At 35.5% G+C, this 20,444-nt stretch overlaps 7 protein-coding genes across 7 annotated transcripts; 2 read left to right on the plus strand and 5 right to left on the minus strand.

Moving 5' to 3' along the window:
• Positions 1-891: 891 nt before the first annotated feature.
• On the minus strand, positions 892-2,373 carry PGO_073160 (mitochondrial-processing peptidase subunit beta; the record flags this gene model as incomplete). The annotated part of the gene is made up of 1 exon (XM_028687189.1): positions 892-2,373. The coding sequence occupies one exon, from the start codon at positions 2,371-2,373 to the stop codon at positions 892-894; it is 1,482 nt and encodes a 493-aa protein (XP_028542990.1).
• Positions 2,374-4,374: 2,001 nt separating this feature from the next.
• Positions 4,375-5,179, minus strand: PGO_073170 (hypothetical protein, conserved; the record flags this gene model as incomplete). Its single annotated transcript, XM_028687190.1, has 2 exons — positions 4,375-4,560; positions 4,694-5,179. The coding sequence occupies 2 exons, from the start codon at positions 5,177-5,179 to the stop codon at positions 4,375-4,377; spliced, it is 672 nt and encodes a 223-aa protein (XP_028542991.1).
• Positions 5,180-6,218: 1,039 nt separating this feature from the next.
• On the plus strand, positions 6,219-8,402 carry PGO_073180 (delta tubulin; the record flags this gene model as incomplete). The annotated part of the gene is made up of 1 exon (XM_028687191.1): positions 6,219-8,402. One exon carries the CDS (start codon positions 6,219-6,221, stop codon positions 8,400-8,402), a length of 2,184 nt encoding a protein of 727 aa, XP_028542992.1.
• Positions 8,403-8,715: 313 nt separating this feature from the next.
• Positions 8,716-10,368, minus strand: PGO_073190 (hypothetical protein, conserved; the record flags this gene model as incomplete). The annotated part of the gene is made up of 4 exons (XM_028687192.1): positions 8,716-9,648; positions 9,874-9,923; positions 10,055-10,136; positions 10,336-10,368. 4 exons carry the CDS (start codon positions 10,366-10,368, stop codon positions 8,716-8,718), a joined length of 1,098 nt encoding a protein of 365 aa, XP_028542993.1.
• Positions 10,369-11,821: 1,453 nt separating this feature from the next.
• PGO_073200 (histidine--tRNA ligase) lies at positions 11,822-13,567 on the minus strand (the record flags this gene model as incomplete). Its single annotated transcript, XM_028687193.1, has 1 exon — positions 11,822-13,567. The coding sequence occupies one exon, from the start codon at positions 13,565-13,567 to the stop codon at positions 11,822-11,824; it is 1,746 nt and encodes a 581-aa protein (XP_028542994.1).
• A 1,726-nt stretch (positions 13,568-15,293) lies between these two features.
• Positions 15,294-18,377, plus strand: PGO_073210 (DNA repair helicase RAD3; the record flags this gene model as incomplete). The annotated part of the gene is made up of 1 exon (XM_028687194.1): positions 15,294-18,377. The coding sequence occupies one exon, from the start codon at positions 15,294-15,296 to the stop codon at positions 18,375-18,377; it is 3,084 nt and encodes a 1,027-aa protein (XP_028542995.1).
• Positions 18,378-18,962: 585 nt separating this feature from the next.
• PGO_073220 (hypothetical protein, conserved) lies at positions 18,963-19,400 on the minus strand (the record flags this gene model as incomplete). Its single annotated transcript, XM_028687195.1, has 1 exon — positions 18,963-19,400. One exon carries the CDS (start codon positions 19,398-19,400, stop codon positions 18,963-18,965), a length of 438 nt encoding a protein of 145 aa, XP_028542996.1.
• Between the last annotated feature and the right edge of the window lie 1,044 nt (positions 19,401-20,444).

Below are 20,444 nucleotides of genomic sequence, written 5' to 3' on the forward strand. Positions count from 1 at the left end.
AAAAATTTTGATCCTTTTTCGCTATTCGTTAATTGGATCTCATTAGAATATGAGTGGCAGCAAATTTTATCGCTAGAAAAGGAGAAAAACAAAATAGACTTCCTTTCCCGTGGAGTAGTTTTATATGTGTTCACAAGTTGTGCAGATAGAGGAAAACATATTCATTGTTTTTTTTTTTTTTTTTTTTTTTAACATATTACTAGAATTGGTAACGGAGGTGAAGCAAAAGGAAAATGCCTGACCAAGCGAATCGGCCTGTTCAGGCAAATCTAACTGGTCATACGAATTCGCCTGTTCAGGCAAAACGAAATGGCCATGAGAATCGGCCTGTTCAGGCAAATCTGCTTTTCCGAATGAACACCTGTCCGTGTGAAGAGCGCTGCGATTTTTACACTCCCATTGTGTAACGTCCGGACAGGTGCAGTTATCTTTTTCCTTTTCACATGTCCTCCGTTCCTAACAGGAATAGACGTGCATACAAGTATGTTTGTGCGCATGTATGCATATATTTACAGGTTCATGTTCATATACTCAAGGACTGCTTGGTTCAGTGTAAAAGCTGAAGATGCAAAGGAGGAGAAGCAAAAAAAAAAAACAGTAAACACACAAAAAGGTGAAGGTAGGTGCAAATCGGGGTTGGTTAAAAAAAAAAAAAAAAATTGGCACTTCATATGAAAACTTCATAACAGCCTCATATACCCACTTCATAAGTACATCTTGCACACAAAATATTTGGCAAATGTTATATGCATTTGGATTCCAGTGAGGGAGGTTAAGACGAGGTTAGTTTGTATGATATTTTTCTCTCTTTCTTTAGCGTCCGTTTCTTTCACGTTCATCTTAGAAGCACATTTGCTTTTGTATGAAGCAGTGTGTTGGTAGAACTTTTATCTAATATCTCAACCAATAGGTCTTCTGTCGTAAGTCTATGTACTGAGGCATGCCATGGAGTGCACCCATTGCTGCAACTGCTATTTCTCGATCGTGCAAATATTTCCATGCAACTCTTTTAACTTCCTCTGTATCAATTTTGTCAAGTCTTAGTATGAACTCAGCCAATGGAATATTTCTGCCATATACAAGTATCTGTCGTGAAACTTCTTCAGCTAATGTAGAGGAAGACTCGAACATATTAATAAGTTGCGTTTTTAATTGTATTTTGGCTAGTTCTACTTCTTCGTCTGTGACACTATAACTTAGAGAGGTGATTCCAAACATGAGTTCTCCTAAGGCATGTTCTACGGCTAGTTCATCACATTGAACATAGAATCCGAACAAACCTGTATTGTTATAACATGTATTGAATGAAGAAAAATAATCAGCACATCCGATGGTCATTTTGTTGCATATATTATTTACAGTTCTGTTTGCGGATAGCTTTCCTGGAAGAATTCCTTCTTCACTTTTTTTATATGTTCCAATAATACATTGCATTAACATGAATGTAATAGAATCAGGTGATTTCCAATCTACTCCTTCGAATGCTACAGCTATGTGTGCATTAGGCCCTGAATCATCATCTCTCATAATAATTTCAGAACCACAAAAAAATGGTTTTACATTATCTATATTAGATGTAGATGTATTGTTTTTGGATTGCGGTTTTATATGACTGAAATATTGTTCAGCTAATTTTACAACTTCTTCATGTTGTACATCACCAACTGCACATAAAACCATTCTATCCGATGTGTAATTAGTTTGAATATAATTAATGATATTCTGTCTGTTCATATTTTGAATATTTTCTACGGGTCCTAAAATGGTGTAGCCTAATGGATGATCTCTGAAAGCAGTCATGTGTAATTTATCAAAAATCACTTCATCTTTGGATTTTTCCACTTCTTCCATTTCTCTTAATATCACGTGTTTTTCTAAATCAATTAAGTTATCATCGAATATACTATTGCTAAGAATATCACTTAAAAGTTCGATGCACCATTTAATGTCTTCTTTAAAGCATCTACAGTAATAGCTAGTTTGTTCTCTCGCTGTGTATGCGTTCAGATGTGCACCCATATTTTCAATTTCTTTTTCTAATTGGATTCTATTCCTTTTTTTTGTCCCTTTAAATATCATATGTTCCAAAAAGTGTGCAACACCATTGTTGCTTTTGTTTTCATACTTACTTCCACTACTGATCCATATTCCAATAGTTGGAACTTCGCAACTATTTCTGATTGTTGCAACTTTTAATTTATTTGATAAGCTACTAATTTGAGTCATTGGTTGGTTCAAAATTTCGTTCGGAAGGTTCTTCAGGGTGCTGTGCTTTCTTTTCCCTACCACTTGTCTATTGCACATGTCCATGGCAACCCCATGACGAAGTGCGCTTTGAATTTTTCTTCTGAACATGAGGGAGTTGAGATGCATATCGGATCAGAGACGAGTGTAGATGCAGTATGTGTTGGTGTGTCTGTGTGTGTGTGTGTGGGGAGTGGCCCTCAGTTTTTTTCGCGTCTTGGCTTTGCCTCACTTCACCAAGCGTTTTCCGCTTGCTTATTATAAATGCGTGTGTATCTGTGTGTATGCACATCTATATGCATGCACATCTATATGCATGCACATCTATTTGTATGCACATCTATTTGTATGCACATCTATTTGTATGCACATCTATTTGTATGCACATCTATATGCATGCACATTTATAAGCATGCACATTTATAAGCATGCACATTTATAAGCATGCACATCTATTTGTATGTTTGTCCTTTTTGTTCTTCTTTCTGCACTAATGTGACGCATTTCCCTCTATTCGTGCGCTCTGTATGTGTAAACGTGAGGTGCACTGAGGTAAGTCCTATAAAACATCTTAACTGTTGTTTCGTTAGTAAGCACTTAATTGGGGAAAACACCCTTGGGATGGACATGAAGGAGAGAAGGTAGTTATACTGTGTGCAGATATGGGCCTGACGCAGGGTGAATTACATCAAAAAAAAAAAAAAAAAAAAAAAAGGAGGGAAAGCAGCTTTGCTACCGATAATGTGGAAACTCCTGGGAAAAGGCTCGAACTGGGGTAAGATATATCTTGCGTTAAATATCTTTAAATGGAGATATTCTAAATCATAAAGAAATTTTATGCATGTTTTGCAATTAATTTCTTAGAATTAAAAAAAAAAAAAAAAAAAAAGGCATTCGTTTGAGGTACTCCAATAAAACGAATATTTTCACAATATCACGCCTCCCCTCCACATGATGTACATATTCATTAATAGCCAATTCAATTTCGTCGCAAAAATTTCGTCGCAAAAATTTCGTCGCAAAAATTTCGTTGCAAAAATTTCGTCGCAAAAATTTCGTCGCAAAAATTTCGTTGCAAAAATTTCGTTGCAAAAAGGTAGGATGATATTTGGTTGGTATATTCATATAGGTAGATATCATATATGTAATGCATCTCTCCGTGGAGTGTGGCATATGCTATCGTCCCCCAAAGGAAGAAAAAAAAGGAAGAATAAAAAAGGGGAAAAAAAAATATATATAAAGTATAAAGGCTCTACATTGCACCCAATCTCGACCGAAAAAGGGAAAAAAAAAAAAAAAAAAAAAAAAAGAGCAATCCGGAAGGAGGAACATTGGTAGTGCACAGAAAAGGGTTACAGCTATGTTCGTGGAAATGTTCCTTGAAATGTTCCTTGAAATGTTCCTTGAAATGCTCGCTGAAATGTTGGCGAAATATTTTTCGCGTAGATGAATGGAAAAGTTTGAGTCTGACAAGAGGGAACTGGTTCGAGAAATTTGTTCATTCAGGACAGAACGGGGAAAGGACCCTCCGTTTTTCATCAACGTGTGTAGAACTTGGATAACACTCTAATGATGTGTGATGAGGAGTGAGTCAACACATATAACCATTACTTTGGAAGTTTATATGAAATAAATAAAGAACCCATACAAATATGAACATGTTTGTTTTCCTGTGAGGAACTGGAAAATATACCATGGCTAAAAAAAAATTTAATCAGTTGTTCAGGTGAACATTTCCCTATTGATAAGATCCCAAGAGGAATAAGGTAAAAACTAAACAACCTGGGATTTATCAGTTTTGCCAACATATTTGACATGAACATGTACATATCATTTTTTTACATGCTGAACTTTAACAAGTGTAAAACTTGTAAACAATGTTATCAAGGGAAATGGTGTAAAAAAAAAAAAAAAAAAAAAAAGATGTGCCCTCATGCACGTATTAGACATTACGACATGTGCGTCACGTTCGCCATGTCGAGATAAGAAATGGGTCCCCATACATTTACATATACATATACATACACATACACATACACATACACATACACAAACACACACAAACACAAACACAAACACAAACACATGTACAAACGAAATGCATGAGAATGGCAATTTCACTGGGAAACACTATAAATCAATGGATTTAATTTTCAATAGAGGTACATGTAATACAATTTTGCTGAAGGAGAGAACGGCGTTTTCTACATAAAGCAATTGTACATTGTTTTCTTTTTTGAAATTGATCAATTTTCCTTTGATAGTCCATTTGTTTCCTCTGGATTCCTTCAGCTGAAGTAGAATGCTGATGATGGCCTGCGAAAGGTGGTGGTGGTATATATGTGGCATACATTAAAAAGATGGAATGTAACTGTAAAGAGATACTTGACATAACAACTCTTATGGAACGGCAATTTATACGCATGTCAGATTTTCAATGGAATCTTACAATTTGAAAGGTGTGAAGTATTTTGTTGTACAGGACCCGTTTTATAAGACCTCTTTGCAAATAAGCGTTAAGGAGATATGTCAAGGATTCTCCCAATGTAAAACGTAAGTGAATATCATCAAGTATTGGTATTTTCTTGTGGTAGCATTTTCCATTAAATGCGTTCGCGTTTATGCAGAGGTAGTTGTCTTTTCCTTCATCAGGGTACTCATCATCCACTTCGATGTCGTCATCTTTCTTTCCTTCTTTCTCCTCTTTCTCTTCGTTTTCTTCTTTCTCTACTTCGTTTTCTTCTTTCTCCTCTTTCTCTTCTTTCCTGTTACCTTGGCCCGTTTTGGGAAGCGCGCCCGGAGATGTCCCCCCCTGCCTGCTCTTCTTTCGTAAGGAGTTAAATTTTCTGCACTCAGATGAATGATTTATAATTGGAGAAGGGATACTTGCTTCGTTGATATTTTCGAAATTTTGTAAAAAAAAATTCTCTTCCATTTAATTATGTAAGTTGCTTGTAAAATGTGTAGCGAATGATACAATGGGAAAATGCGTGTGGTGATGGTGGTGAAACACCATGAATGAGCGGAGGGTGTGTGTGCGTGATGATAGGTTCGGTGCGTGCATGCTACAATCTGACACACACCTCAGTTTTACGCATTTGAATAGGGATATGAGATATGTGCAAAAATGTGAATAAAAAGGATATTTATTTTATTTTCCTTTGTTTTAATGCGATGTTACTACCACTTCTTGGGCAGTTACGAGGAAATAGTTGAAAAAAAAAAAAAAAAAAAAAAAAAAAAAAAGGGGGATTGGTAGGAGGGGTATCTCCCAAAAATGAAACTTTCTTCTGAACACGTGCATGCGGATATAGAAGCGTCATGGTGATGAGTTTTCCCACATGCATTGGTTGGAATACAATTGGGGGGAAATGTCAGGGAAGCAGGAGGAGGCTCGTACCTATTTGCTACTTTCCGAAATGGTAAGAACAGAGTTGAAGAAAAAAAAAAAAAAAAACATACACACACACAACACAATGCAACACAGCAGGTAGAACTTCAATTTTAAAAAAAAATATGCACAACGTAATTAGCTAGAAAAAAAAAAAAAAAAAAATATGCACAACGTAATTAGCTAGAAAAAAAAAAAAAAAATACTAGCAATGAATGACCTGAATATATGACAAGACAGAAAAAGCACAATAAGGAGGAAAAGGAAATTGAATTTTCCCGAATGACTGAATTAAATGGGCGATTAAGTACTGTTTTTTTTTTTTTTTTTTTTTTTTTTTTATTATTACCTTTTTTTTGCGTCCATTCACAGTCTATGAAAATGGGTTTCCTTCCATACGCCTCTGCACGGACAAGGAGAGGGGTCACACGTCATAGGTATGTATAACTGTTCATGTGGATTTGTAAAAGAAAATACGTGTGTTTGAGGAGGATTACCCATGTGCCTATACATACGAAGAAGTGCAAATATGCAAAAGTGAGAAATATATATGTAGTGTTTAGCTCGTTGGTGCTCAGGAACGATGACAGTCCTTAGCGTTCAGATTGGGCAGTGTGGGAACCAATTGGGGCGATCATTCCTAGACACAATTTATAACCACATATGTTCTTCGAAGAATGAAAGCTTCAGAAGTAAATTGACAGATATGTATTTTGATGAAGAGTACCAATATGGCAATAACATTTTTCCAATTATAGAATATGAAGATTACAGCAACACAAGGAGATCAATTGTAAGCGAAAGTAACAATGTGATGTGCTTAAGTAATTACATAGCTAGATGTATTTTAATTGACATGGAACCCAAGGTTATTGAAAAGTGCCTTTACGGAGACATTTCTGAACATAGAGTTGTTGATAATATGAACGAGTACAGGACGAAGAAAAAGAAAGAAATGTGTGATAACATTGAGGATGCCGAATCACAACAAAAGTATGTTTGTGGAATGGAAGAATACTATGAACCGTCCAACAATTTGTTGAAAATATTTAAGCAAGACAAATCCGTGGAGGTATGTTCCAACACTGTATCTTGTGATAATCGAAAAGAGGAGTCATGCGAATGTTCACTATCAGGGCAGTTATGTGGGCATATGGGCATCGGATCAGAAAGGACAAATGCAAGACGCAAGCGAGAATACACTGTAAACACATGGAAGTATAACAACAGAAGTTTCATTTATGGCCTGAACGGGTCAGGTAATAATTGGTCATACGGATTTAATGTGCATGCAAAGAACATATGTGAACATTTCTTAAATTTGATGAATAAGGAAATGGAAAAAAATGAAAGTAAAGAAAATATTGACAACATATTGTTGTTCCATAGTCTAGCTGGTGGAAGTGGAAGTGGGATAAGTTCTTACATTTCTTATCTACTCAAAGATGAATATCCCAAGGTTAATTTATTTAATGTTTGTGTTTTACCTTACATGTTCGGAGAAATAAGTGTTCAGAGTATGAATTCGATACTTTGTTTATCATCTTTATATGACGTGTCAGATGGAATAGTTCTTTTCGAAAATGATAAATTTGAGTTAATGTGCAAAAGAATAAATAATGAAAATATAAACACAGACGAGATAAACAGGTACATTAGTCTATTTTTGGCTTACACTATAGGATTGCCTGTTGATTTTTCAAACCTACCATGTGCAGGTGGAAGTGCACGTACAAGTGCAGGTGGAAGTGCACGTACAAGTGCAGGTGGAAGTGCAAGTGCAAGTGCTAGCACAAGTGGGTATAATAAATATACCAATGTTATGAATTCCGTGTTACGAGATTTATGTTGTCATCCAAATTATAAATTATTAACAGCTCGTTATCTACCCCAAGTATTTGAAGAAAATATGAAATTCGAACAGAACTCGTTCAATATGCTACTTAAACGTATGCACAAAATGTTGATAAGTGGTCGTGTTCTGGATTATGACATTCCAAATAATAGATGTACAGCTCCCGGTGTTGCAAGCGCTTATTATGCAACGGAAAATTTTAATGTGGATCCATATTTTGTTCGCTTATCATCCAGAGACTTACGTAACAGTTGTGCTTTTTTGAAACAGATTCATATACCTATATATTTACGAGAATCTATAAGTAAATCTTATTTAATTTCACAACAAAATTCTATGCTTTTGAAAAAAGGAGTAAAAAATTATTCCATTCGCGGACAGACAAAAAATTATGCCCCTACAGGAGGAGGATCCATATCCACTACAAATACTTCAACCGTAATCAATATGTCTAACATGAAGAATAGAGGATCTTCTCCTATCGATGTTCCGAATAGAACACATCATCATTTGGTTGGGTCATCCGATGTACAAATAACTAATGGTACGCACTTTCTGCACAACAATGTAGTGTTTTCTTCCAAAATGATGATGCGAGGTGAAATACAAGAAAATATTAACTTTGATTTATTTAAGAGTCATGTCTTGTACAGTAACAAATCGTTAAATCCGATAGAAGTGTACATTGATGACAGTAAAGAATTTTCCTATAACAGCTTATCCATGATATCAAACTGCTTGACCCCTATACCAACGTTGAAGAAAATTCTGGAAAATGCAAAGATGTTATACGGTTCAAATGCGTACATGTATCAGTATAATGCTTATGGGGTGTCTCACGATCAAGTTCACACTTCTCTCATGGCCATTGAGCAGGTGATCAGTTCATATGAAAGTTTTTCCAGCGACTAGGGGCACGCACACACATACATACATATATATATATATATATATATATATCGTTCGTCCAGTAGCGGTGTGTTGTGTGGTGGTGTGTCGCGCCTCGATGTAAACGCTTAACATTGTGTCATTATTTTTGCTCGATTTTACTTTACTTTTATATTGATCCATTTGATGTTGCACAGTGTGGTCTCTACGCTTTGCCTTGCTTTGTCTTGTTTTTTTTTTTTTTTTTTTTCTTCCTATTTTTTTCTTCCTATTTTTTTCTTCCTATTTTTTTCCCCTATTTTTGCTGCTATTCTTGGCTCTATTTCCTTGATGTGCTTCACATATCCGGGTTTTGCTTGAAGAAATTTATTAAATTCTGAAACTGCGTGAGGTCCTCGCCTTGAGCTGAACTACTACCATTTTTCCTTTCTCGATGTCCCAACTCTACATTTTTAATTTCCCGATTTTTCCATTCGTTACCTCCAATTGTTTGAATTATTTCCCCTTTGGTATCCCCATTATGAATAAAATTATCCTTACTATTTTGTCTTCTCTCAAGGGCAGCATTTCTTCTATTAACATCTGTGTAGCTTGAGTCCTGTACCCTTGGTTGTTGAAATGTAAAACTTCTCTCTTCATGGGATTGAATTGATGCATTGTTTTCTCTATGCACATTATAATTATTATTTTTACTATTTAAATAGGAGTTGTTCTGGTTTCTATATTTCATCATTCTGTTGTTTTTTGCATTTACCCCTTTTGTGTAATTTACACTTTTCCGGTTCTGATGTGGTTCAGAGAGGGGGCAGGCGGTAGCTGTTGTATGAGTGGCAGATGTGGGATGAGTGGCAGATGTGGGATGAACGGCAGATGTGGAATGAACGGCAGATGTGGAATGAACGGCAGATGTGGAATAAGGGGTAGCTGTTGGATGAGCGGAAGGTGTGAAAGACGTGGGTACAGCACGATTGCCAATGTGTGCACTATCTTCAAAATTCAGTGGAGGCTTAACAAGTGCTTCCAAATTGTCATCATATATATTGTCCACATTCTCAATTTGATAGTTCTTTTGCTTTTCAATACGTTTATCTATATGTTTCTGAACCCATTCTTTGAAACTGTGTTCATCGAAGTTGTAATTGAACCACATACTTTTGTCTGCGTGATGTGCCCACGGTTTTTCACGCGTGTAATCATACTTCATGAAAACTTTATTTTCTCGAGTTGCCTTCTGAACCTTCGCGTCCAGATCTGTGTCATGTGATTGTTCCTGTTCATGAGTGGGGTGGAGGGGATGTGAAAAAAAAACATAAAGGGAGGTAATGTCATCTGTTTTGGGTTGATAGTGGTGATGGGAGTTCCCTACGGTATATGCATGTCCGAGTGGATGTTTCTCCCAACTGTTCATCTCATTCTGGTCAAGATTTTCCATTTGATTGTTTTTGTTACTGGTTTAGTCCGTTATTCATTTTGACATTTTTGAACAGCTGCTTACCTCGGCTTCGGCTCTGGAAAAGGCATCATCAGTGGGGTGACTTCTGAACTCTGATGAAAGGAAGAAGTATGGAAATTTCAGAAGATAATGTTTTCACTTTATTTGGACTTTTCTTTTTTTTTTTTTTTTGGAGGATGGGGAAGGGGAGAAAAGGGTACTCCCTTTGGCTAGCTACACTTACCATCTTCACGATCTTTTATGGGTTCCTGTTCTTTGTAAAAGTCATCGAAATTGGCTTCCGTTGAATTTCCAAAAACGATCACCTATGCATATATAAAAAAGGATGGGAAAACAGATATCACAAATGAATTATATACATGTATAAAGAGGAAGATACGGATGTGATATATGTGAAATCAGTTCTACTTGGGGATACATGTCTCATACATAATTGATGATACACAAAATTTCCTTAATACTAATATGGTGGCATGATATCCCAATGCTCTAAAAAAGACCAACCTGGAAATTCTCGTCATCATCGCTGTCCTCCATTGAGATGATGCATCTAGAATTGTAGGTAGTTGATAGTTTTTCTTCTCTTCTGCTTTCTGCTCCTCTATTTTTTGCTCCTCTGTTTTTTGCTCCTCTGTTTTTTGCTCCTCTGTTTTTTGCTCCTCTGTTTTTTGCTCCTCTGTTTTTTGCTCCTCTGTTTTTTGCTCCTCTGTTTTTTGCTCCTCTGTTTTTTGCTCCTCTGTTTTTTGCTCCTCTGTTTTCTTCTCCTCCGTTTTCTTCTCCTCCGTTTTCTTCTCTCCTCACGTTTTCCTTTGGTTATTATTGCAAAACTGTTTTGATCGTTTTAGCAGAAAATTGCACGTACTGTGATAGACATGGAATTGGTGCTCCTTTTTTTTTTTTTTTTTTTTTTTTTTTTTTTCTTATTCGTATTTTTTTTATGTGTTTGTTTGTTCAAACTGTGACATGGCACCATCCATGCTTCCTTTTCCGTTGTCCCTCCCCTCTATCTCTCTTTTTTTCTCCTTCTTCAACTTTCCCCCTCCCCAATGAGCTATTTATTTTGCATCATAAAGTATAGCAATTAAAGATTGGGTTAGTAGAATGTGAAAAAATAAATAAAACCAACTACTCCAAAGAGCTATAACTGATGCAGAACATTTTTCTTATCACTGTTTCGCGAAATTGGGTAAGTCAACTCATTTAAGGTTTTTTTTTTTTTTTTTTTTTTTTTTTTTTAAATATTAGTTGTGCTCATTTTGCCTGAACAGGTCAGCAAAAATGGGGGAAAAAAAAAAAAAAAAAAAAAAAAAAATCACACCACATTGTACATATATATATACATACATACAACATATGTTCTTGTGTAGATATCTGTACAGCGCAACGATGTGAGGAAACGGATGTATTTTCTTGCCATTAAGGCGATATAAATTAGCACACACAATTGTAGCGCAATTATTTGAAACATTTTTTTCTTAAAAAATGAAAACATCCTAGAGATATATCATACATTGCTACTCACATTGTAATCATATCCAGATAGCGTAGATTCGGGGGGTAAAAAAAAAAAAAAATAAAATAAAAATAAAAAGGACTAAAAAAAAAAAAAAAAAAAAGAAAAAAGAAAAAAATGAACTGTCATATGATGGTTCCCCCGTTAGGTAAAAATAAAGAAGAATAAAAAAAAAAAAGGAAAAATGGTGGTCAAACTGATTAGTCAAGGTGAATAGGTCAAAACATGGAAGGGAAAAAAAACTATTAACTTACGAAATGTGTAAAGAGGGGCGGTGTTGATATATATATATATATATACGGAGTAAAATTAAAAAAAAAAAAAAAAATATTTGAAGTCTCAATAAAACATTGAAAAATAGTTTCGACACGATAAAAATGTAACCATTTGGTGTATATGTATTCGAGGTGGGTACGTGTTACTTTATGCACATAAACACATATATGGTGTGCTCCATAGACTTTTATACATTTTCCGCTAAGCACGTCCGTAGACAGAAAGAACATCCGCTGGAGTGACGATTTTCTGTTCCCCCGTTTTCAGGTCCTTGAGGGAGAAGGCGGAGGCGTGTTCATCGAAGAAGAGAAAAAAGTGTGCGTCTAAGGAATTGGCCTTTTTCAAAGCTTTGGAAAGGTTCATGCTTCTGATGCTTCTGATGCTTCTGATGCTGCTGATGCTGCTACTGTTGCTGCTGGTCAAAAGAGAATAAACGCGCAAGCCATTTCTGCGGAGCACGTCCACAATGCTGAAGTATTCCATTTGTATATGACTCTGCAATGCCTGCTGATTGGTCATGTGGGGAAAAAAACTAACGACGTCAATGTTCTTGCACAGATTAGCGGCTAAATTTTCCTGTCTGTCCTTGTTGCTGTGTTTATTATTACTGTGATTGTTAAAGAGTATTTCTGTTATTACGACATCACCCATTCCAAAGCCAACTGCACAAACTTTTGGGCCTCCTTGGTTAAGAAAAAAATTATATCTTCCCCCTCCACATATAGCCCTATAATTTTTGTGTTTATAAAAACTTTCAAAGATGATGTTAGTGTAATAATCAAGTCCTCTAACGATAGTTAAATCAATTTGAAAAAAATTGCTTAAATTAATTTTTTCAAAATATGTGACAAGTGTGTGCAGGTCATAATAAATAGATTTTTTTTTCGAATTAAAGAATATTTCAAGGTCTGGTAATGTGTTAATTTTCTGTATGACATTATAAAAATGTTTTATTTCATACATGTCCAGATTTGGGATATTTTTTTTTAGTAATAATTTAAATGTACCACTTGAAATTTTCTTATATTTATCAAGTATGTGCATAATATTTTTCACGACATTATGTTGAATATAAGAAGGTGAAAATTGATCTAAAGATATTTTGAAAACTTTTCTAATTACAAAATCGACAATTCTTTTATCATTTATTTTAATCACTACATCACTGTGCCCTAAATTAACTTTACGAAAAAATGCAATAAGAATTGTCAGCATTTCTATTTCTGCCTCAATGCTATTTGTTCCAATTATGTCCATATTCCATTGATAATGTTCTCTCTTTCGACAGCTTGAAGTTTTCTCATATCGAAAACATTGTCCGATGGTGCTCATTTTGTGTATCTGTCGAAGGTTGTGCAGGAGGTAGACATTTCTTTCTGATTTCAGATTTACACATGGGTGGCTAGTACTGCTGTGTAAATCTTTCTGTTCTTTTTTCCTTCCATGCTGACATGATGAACCATTTTTGGAATTTTGTTGTTTTGCCTTCTTTACGGATACGCGTTTTTTTCGTATGAACAAATGGTTAACCAACTGGGGTGTAATTTCTGGGCGTAGAATTAAATGTCTGTTATTTTTGACAAAATCGTAAGACTCATTTATTTTGCTTTTCCTAAACATTTCATAATCCTCGAGTACTGGCAAATCGTACAAGCTGTATGAAAAACTCTCGGATATTTCTTTCCATATTTTGAACAGATATTCTCTTTTTGCATAATTGTATGGATTAAAGGTCCTAATCCCTTTTACTCCTTTTAAGCATATTTGTTTTTTTTCCTTATTCTTCTTCAGAAAAGTGCTGTTGTAAGTATGTAGTCTGGATTTATTTGCAAACGAATTTGTTTGAAAAAATAAATGATAGGAAAAGTTGCTTTCTTTATCTATCCTTGTACGAAAAGAATGAATTTCCACCAGTGTCACTAGGATCAGGGATAGACTAATGAGCATATTTTTTTTTTATTTTTATGAAAACATTTATACCATCTGGTTAGGGTAGTGGGATCAGCGATTCTACACCACACACTGTATTATTTATACACTTATGTGCTACTTCTTCCAATGATCCACGGGTCTAGGTCAAAATATCACAATGAAGTTTTCCTTCTTTTCTGCAGTGTTGTTTAACTCTGGTTCTTTTCTCACACGCATTTGATTGGTCTCATGGTGCGCGCCAAATGGGAAAAGTGCCCAGAGACATTCTACATGTCTCGGTGGGAGAAGAAAGAGAAAGGAAAGAAAATAGGGAGTTTAATTCGTTTTGGTGAATGGGGTGAAAAAAATGGTGGCGAATAGGGTGATACAAATGGTGGTGAATAGGGTGATACAAATGGTGGTGAATTGGGTGATAAAAAGGGTGGTGAATTGGGTGATAAAAAGGGTGGTGAATTGGGTGATAAAAAGGGTGGTTAATTTTTATTTTTTTTTTTTTTTTCCCTTTTTTACCTTAACAGGTCAGGCAAATAGTTGAACATTTTTTTTTTTTTTTTTTCCTTTCGATTAATGCGAAGATGATAAAAAAGTTATCTCCCTTTTTTTTGAGTCAGCATAAATTGAGAAGATAATGATAGTGACGATCCCTTTTTGCATATGGAACTTGTGCTGCACTGTATTATTATTCTTTTTCTTTTTTTTTTTTTTTCAGTCCACAATCTCATGAATATTTTATTCTTTTTTTTTTTTTTTTTTTTTTTTTTTTTTTTATTCTACAAGCACCTCAATATTTTTCTCTCTTTTTTTTGATTACCTTTGTGATGGACAACTTCTCTAGTTTCAAGCGTTGTATAGGGTAGTGACATTAGCCAAGAGAGGTGGCAAACCCATCGTTTTTTTTATACAACAGGGTTTGGTCAATTTGTGACAGTTGCGTGGTAGACTTATGGCAATCGCGTAGTTAGCTTGTGCTAATCGCTTGGCGAATTCATGATAACCCCATGGCAACTTTATGACAATCTTAAGGAAAATTTTTTAATCCCATTTTGTATGACACCCTTTTTTCGACACCCATTTTTGTCAATTTGTTAATTCTTTGCTGTTGCCACTTTTGCCATTTTTGAGACTCCTCCTTCTCACGTGACCCTGTCGACAAATGCGTATGCCTAAGTCATACACATCTGATGATCTGAAAATACATTTTGACAAATTAAATTATTCTATATATATGAGTTTATGGACCCTCACCGGAAGGAAGTGCAGTCTCTATCTCTATTCCATGGAGTTGACAAAAGAAGAAGTACTTGGAGCAGTGGGTTGACACTTTTTCACTTTACGTTTGCTTCTTTCACTTTACGTTTGCTTCTTTCACCTTACGTTTGCTTCTTTCACCTTATGTTTTCTTCTTTCACTTTACGTTTGCTTCTCTCACTTTACGTTTGCTTCTCTCATTTTACGTTTGCTTCTCTCACTTTACGTTTGCTTCTTTCACCTTATGTTTGTTTCCGCTCGTTTCTCTCCAGTTTATTTCTATTTTCTGGTACCTCAGCGCCCCACCTTCCCCCTCTCCCCTGAGTACTCCCTGTACATGTGAAAAGTGTGCATGTGGAATAAGCGTACGCGACGAGAGGGAGAAATAGAAACGGAAGGAAGGCACCCGAATTTGGAGCACAATTTTGAGCAGAATTTGGAGCAGCATTTGGAACCGAGTTTGCACAGAAAATTTCAGGCACATCTCAGAAGGATGGTGGTGTTTCAACTTGACGAGCTGGAGGTGTTTTTCCCATATGATTACATTTACCCGGAGCAGTATGCATATATGAGATATTTGAAGAAGACGCTTGACAGCGAAGGACACTGTGTGTTGGAGATGCCAACCGGAACGGGGAAGACAGTTGCAATATTTTCTCTCATAACTTCCTATCAGTATAGTAAGAATGATGAAGGGAAATTTATTTTCTGCACACGTACTGTTGCTGAGATGGAAAAATCTCTTATCGAATTAAAGAAGGTAATTCAGTACAGAGTAGACATTTTGGAAAGTCGCAACGAGGGAGAAAGTGGCAAAAAGAAAGAAGAGAAGACGACCCAAGGTGAGACCCAGTTTTTCAGACGTAATCAGAGTGACATGGAATCTGTTCCAAGGAGTGGAGAAATATTGGCTATTGGAATCAGCGCAAGGAGATGCATGTGCATTAACGAAAAGGTGTCGAGAAGACACGAAAGAGAAAAAATCGATGAGGAGTGTCGTAAATTAACAGCAACGTTTGTTAGAGAAAAAAAATATATTAATCATAAAATAAACAAAATGGGGAATAAGAATTCAGAAAGGATTTCTGAATTCATTATAAAAAATAGACAACACATAGATATGGAAGATTATTTTGACATATATAATTCTAATAACACTCTTGAGGAATATGATGATATAGGATTATGTGGTTACTTTGAAAATTTTAAAAAAGAATTTTCGTTTGATTTGGTGCAGCCTGGGGTATATACTATTGAAGATTTAAAGGTTCTATGTAAGAATTTTAAGAATATGCAAAATGTGAATACACCTATATGTCCATATTTTTGTGCAAAGAAAATTATTGAAGTGTCCAAGGTGGTCGTGCTGAACTATCAATATGTTATCGATCCTAAAGTGTCGAAATCTCTTTTCATTGGAAAGGATGTAAACAATAGAGTTAACTTTCAGAAAAACGACATTATTGTTTTTGATGAGGCACACAATATTGATAGTGTTTGTTTAGAAGCCCTAAGTGTGAACATCGATCGGAATGTTCTTAACAAGGCCACTGTGAATATTAAGAAGTTGCTGAAAAAAATCGAGGATTCTAAAATTGTCAATGAGGAGAAACTGAAGGAGGAGTGTAGTCGCATACTCGAGAAGATGAAGGCCCAAAGGGGGGTAGAAGCGGGGGTAGAAGCGGGGGTAGAAGCGGGGGTAGAAACTGGGTCAGGAGCTGGGTCAGGCACCGGGTTAGGCACCGGGTCAGGAGCCGGGTTAGGGTATTTAAAAAATCCCCCCTTCTCAGATGTAAAAGACGGTTCGCGCGAAGTTGATCGAAAAGGAGAGGCTCCCAAGAAGAGGAAGCTAGACGATGGAAATTCAGAAGTATACTTTGATGAGGACATGAACTTGGTTTTTTCAAAGGAAAGAAATAATCAGAAAGGAGAGCACAAGGCTGTTTATGAGAATGACGATGGTGAGAAAGATGAAAATAATTTGGACGCAACAAGGGTGGATGATTGTGGTCGTGGTCAGAAGCAGAACCACATCTACAAAGAGGGAAGAGGAACGGATCTCATCGAGGGACTAGCCAAATTGTTAGGGAAGTCGAATGGACCCCCCTTCCCTGGGTTTGTGGGAAGTGAAAATGGAATAATTAATCCTATTTTTGAGAAAGATAAACAAAATGAAGGAAATAGTGATGATCCAACAGATTTGCATTACAGCCCATTGTTAATGGAAGATATCATAAAAAATGTAGTAATCCCAGGGAATATAAGAAAATCAGAACATTTCCTAAACTTGATGAGAATAGTAGTAATATATTTAAAGAAGTACGTAAATACATATGAGATAACGTCAGAAGGTCCGCTTTCATTTTTATATAAGTGTGAAAAAGAAACAAAATTAGATACATCTTTTTTTAAGTTTTGTTTTGATCGTCTAAAATCATTATTGAACGCATTGCAAATTGTAAATGTAGATGATTATTCAGCATTAAATATAGTATGTAATTTTTGTACCTTGCTTGGGAATTATTTTAACGGGTTCATAATTATATGTGAACCATATCCAGAAGCAACAGGTATATATGATCCCGTGATTCAGTTTGCTTGTTTAGATTCGTCCATAGCTATGAAATCGGTTATCAATAAATACAGATCTGTGGTTTTGACAAGTGGTACTATAACACCATTAGAATTGTATCCAAAGTTGTTAAATTTCAAAACAGTTTTAACTGCATCTTTTCCAATGTCTTTTGATAGGAATTGTGTATGTCCATTAATTGTAACGAAGAGTTCTGATCTTGTACCTTTATCATCTCAGTTTTCTTTAAGAAGTGATATAACAGTTATAAAGAATTATGGCATGTTGTTGGTGGAGATGTGTAAAAATATCCCAGATGGAATTGTAGCTTATTTTCCATCATACATTTATATGGAAGAAGTAATATCTTCATGGTATGAACTTGGAATAATATCTAATATTCTAGATTATAAATTAATTTTCATAGAAACAAAAGATATAGTTTCTACTACTATAGCTTTGCATAATTTTAAAAAAGCATGTGACTTAGGAAAAGGTGCAGTATTCCTCTCTATCTGTAGAGGAAAAATTGCTGAAGGTATCGACTTTGATAAACATTATGGGAAATGTGTCATTCTATTCGGTATTCCTTATCAGTATACTCTATCTAGGATATTGAAATCTAGATTAGATTTTTTAAAAGAAACGTATAATATCCAAGAAAATGAATTTTTAACATTTGATGCCATGCGACAAGCTTCTCAATGTGTAGGTAGAATTATTCGAAATAAGAAGGATTATGGTATTATGATTTTTGCAGATATTCGCTATGCAAAAAATGATAAAAAAAGTAAGTTACCACCATGGATAATCAAGTGTATGGATACTTCCAATGTCAATCTAACTGTCACTACTGCTGTAAACATATCTCGTAAGTTCCTTCTCAATATGTCTCAGGAGTATAAGGAGACTGATCAAACCAAGCTTTCTCAAGACCTCATACGGAACCAGGTTCAGTGCTGGGGATTGGTGAAATCTGTGCTTAACATGGACGATTTTATTTGAAGTCACCTGGGAGAGAGAGGAAGGGAGGGGGAGGGGCAGCACGCCGGTGCAGAAACATAAAATGGATTCATTGCAATGGCTTCTGTGAACGACCTACATCGAGGAATAATGCTACACTCGTGTGTAAATCTCTTTTTTGTTGTATCAATGTGGTGAATACACAACAAGCCCGTTTTTTTCCGCTCCGTCTCGACGTCCCAACCGTTCAATCATTCAATCATTTTTTCTTTGTTTATTTTGTTTCCTTGCACCGCTTTGTTTTGTTTATTTTGTTTCCTTGCCCCGCTTTGTTTTGTTTATTTTGTTTCCTTGCCCCGCTTTGTTTTGTTTATTTTTTTTTGCTGCTTATAATAACCTCCGAGCCGAAAAAGGCAGTTAGAGGATGGGATCACATGCATCTGCATCACTGGAAAGAATCGATTATTGGGAAAGTTTATTCTCGTTTTGTGCCTAGGTGGAAGCAGATATGCATGTGCAGTGGAATTTTGGAGGAAAAAAAAGGGAAAAGTCACAAATATGTAGCGAACATGCCACGAATTCACTGGGAAAGTGTTGGAAATTTTTGACGAAAAGGACGCTGGGGGTTCAGGAAAGGTACTTCTTGGCCAAGACATAGTGCAGGTGGTGATCCAACTTCCTATCCGTAAGAGGAATGAAATATTCAAAAGCATGCAAGAAATTTTTATGCTTAACAAATGTATTCCCATCTGCAACGAGCATTTTTGGGATTAGTATGTTTTTAATGTGTGGATAGTATAACACAAGGTCAGTGCAAATAAGCAGGTCAAAGTTCTTTGTTATGTTGGTTAGCATATTCAAATCGCACGTCTCTTTATGTTCTATTTTGTGAAAATAATTTTCCAACTTTATTTCCTTAAATTTGTTTCCAATGATTATTGCATTCCCGTTATTCTTCTTCAACAGACTTAGGAATTTGTAAGCCCTCTTGATGTATAGCATACTAACGTAAGGATCCACAACATAGTGGTTGTTTATTCTGCTTCCGATGAGGTTGTAGTGCATCTTGAGCTCGTCATTTGGGTTCAATAAGTTTAGCTGACTTGGTTTCACATCACCAGTATAGCCGATTTGATACTTGTGTTATCAGTGCCAATCTTAATATGTGTCTTCTCTTTTTTTTACACTTTTGTTTGTGCCTTTTGTGAATTATTTTCTACTGTCGTGTTCCTTGATGAATTGAAAAATTTATTTGTAACATCCTCAAAATTAATCCTTTTCCCTGTGTGGAGTGCTTTTTCTCTCACCTTCCTCTGCTTTGTTTTTATACAACAATGCATGAACTGAAAGGTTTTTTTTATTTCTATCGCGCGGTCTTTTGTGTATGGGTGAAGGTAAAATTCATTTGTGGTGAATTACATCCCTTTGTTTATAAAATTTGGAAACGTCTCTCTTCATATGTTTTGAAATGTGAAAATGGTGAATGTTGCACCGAAAATGCTGACGTTGGAAATGTGGAATCTCGAGCATGTTCAAGCAAAGCTCAAGTTGAGGATGCTCACAGAAGAGACGAGGCAGCCCCAAAAAAAAAAAAAAAAAAAAAAAAAAAAAAAACTTCAAGTGGTAGTAGTGGTGACAGTGAGGTAACAATGGTGACAACTTTTTTTGATTTTTTTCTTCCCATATAGTTCCAGGACGTGTTAATACATTTTTTTTCTTTTCTTTTTTTTTTTTTTTTTTTATTAAACCCGTTTTGAAATTTCATTTGGGGATTTTTTACACGTGAGAACAAATCATTTCCTTCCCTATTCGTACGCCAGCGGAAATGGTGACGAGGAATGGACTTTCTAAAAATATGTGTTAGAGCTTTTATATGTCCATGTACATGTGCATAAAAATAAATAAGTATATTATTGTAGCCTTTTTGAAGAGTTTTTTTATTTTTTTCTCCACTTGTTCACTTTTTTTTTTCTTCTCGTTGGAGGTATGAAAGAAAGTCGTACGCATTATTTTTAAGAACCTAGTGCAAGGTCTGTTCACATCATCAAGCTGAACTAGGGGATGTTTAGAAAAAAAAAAAAAAAAAAAAAAAAAAAAGGAATCCAATTT

The sequence above is a fragment of the Plasmodium gonderi genome (genome assembly GCF_002157705.1).
Source record: "Plasmodium gonderi DNA, contig: Chr07, whole genome shotgun sequence".
Classification (NCBI taxonomy): Eukaryota; Apicomplexa; class Aconoidasida; order Haemosporida; family Plasmodiidae; genus Plasmodium; species Plasmodium gonderi.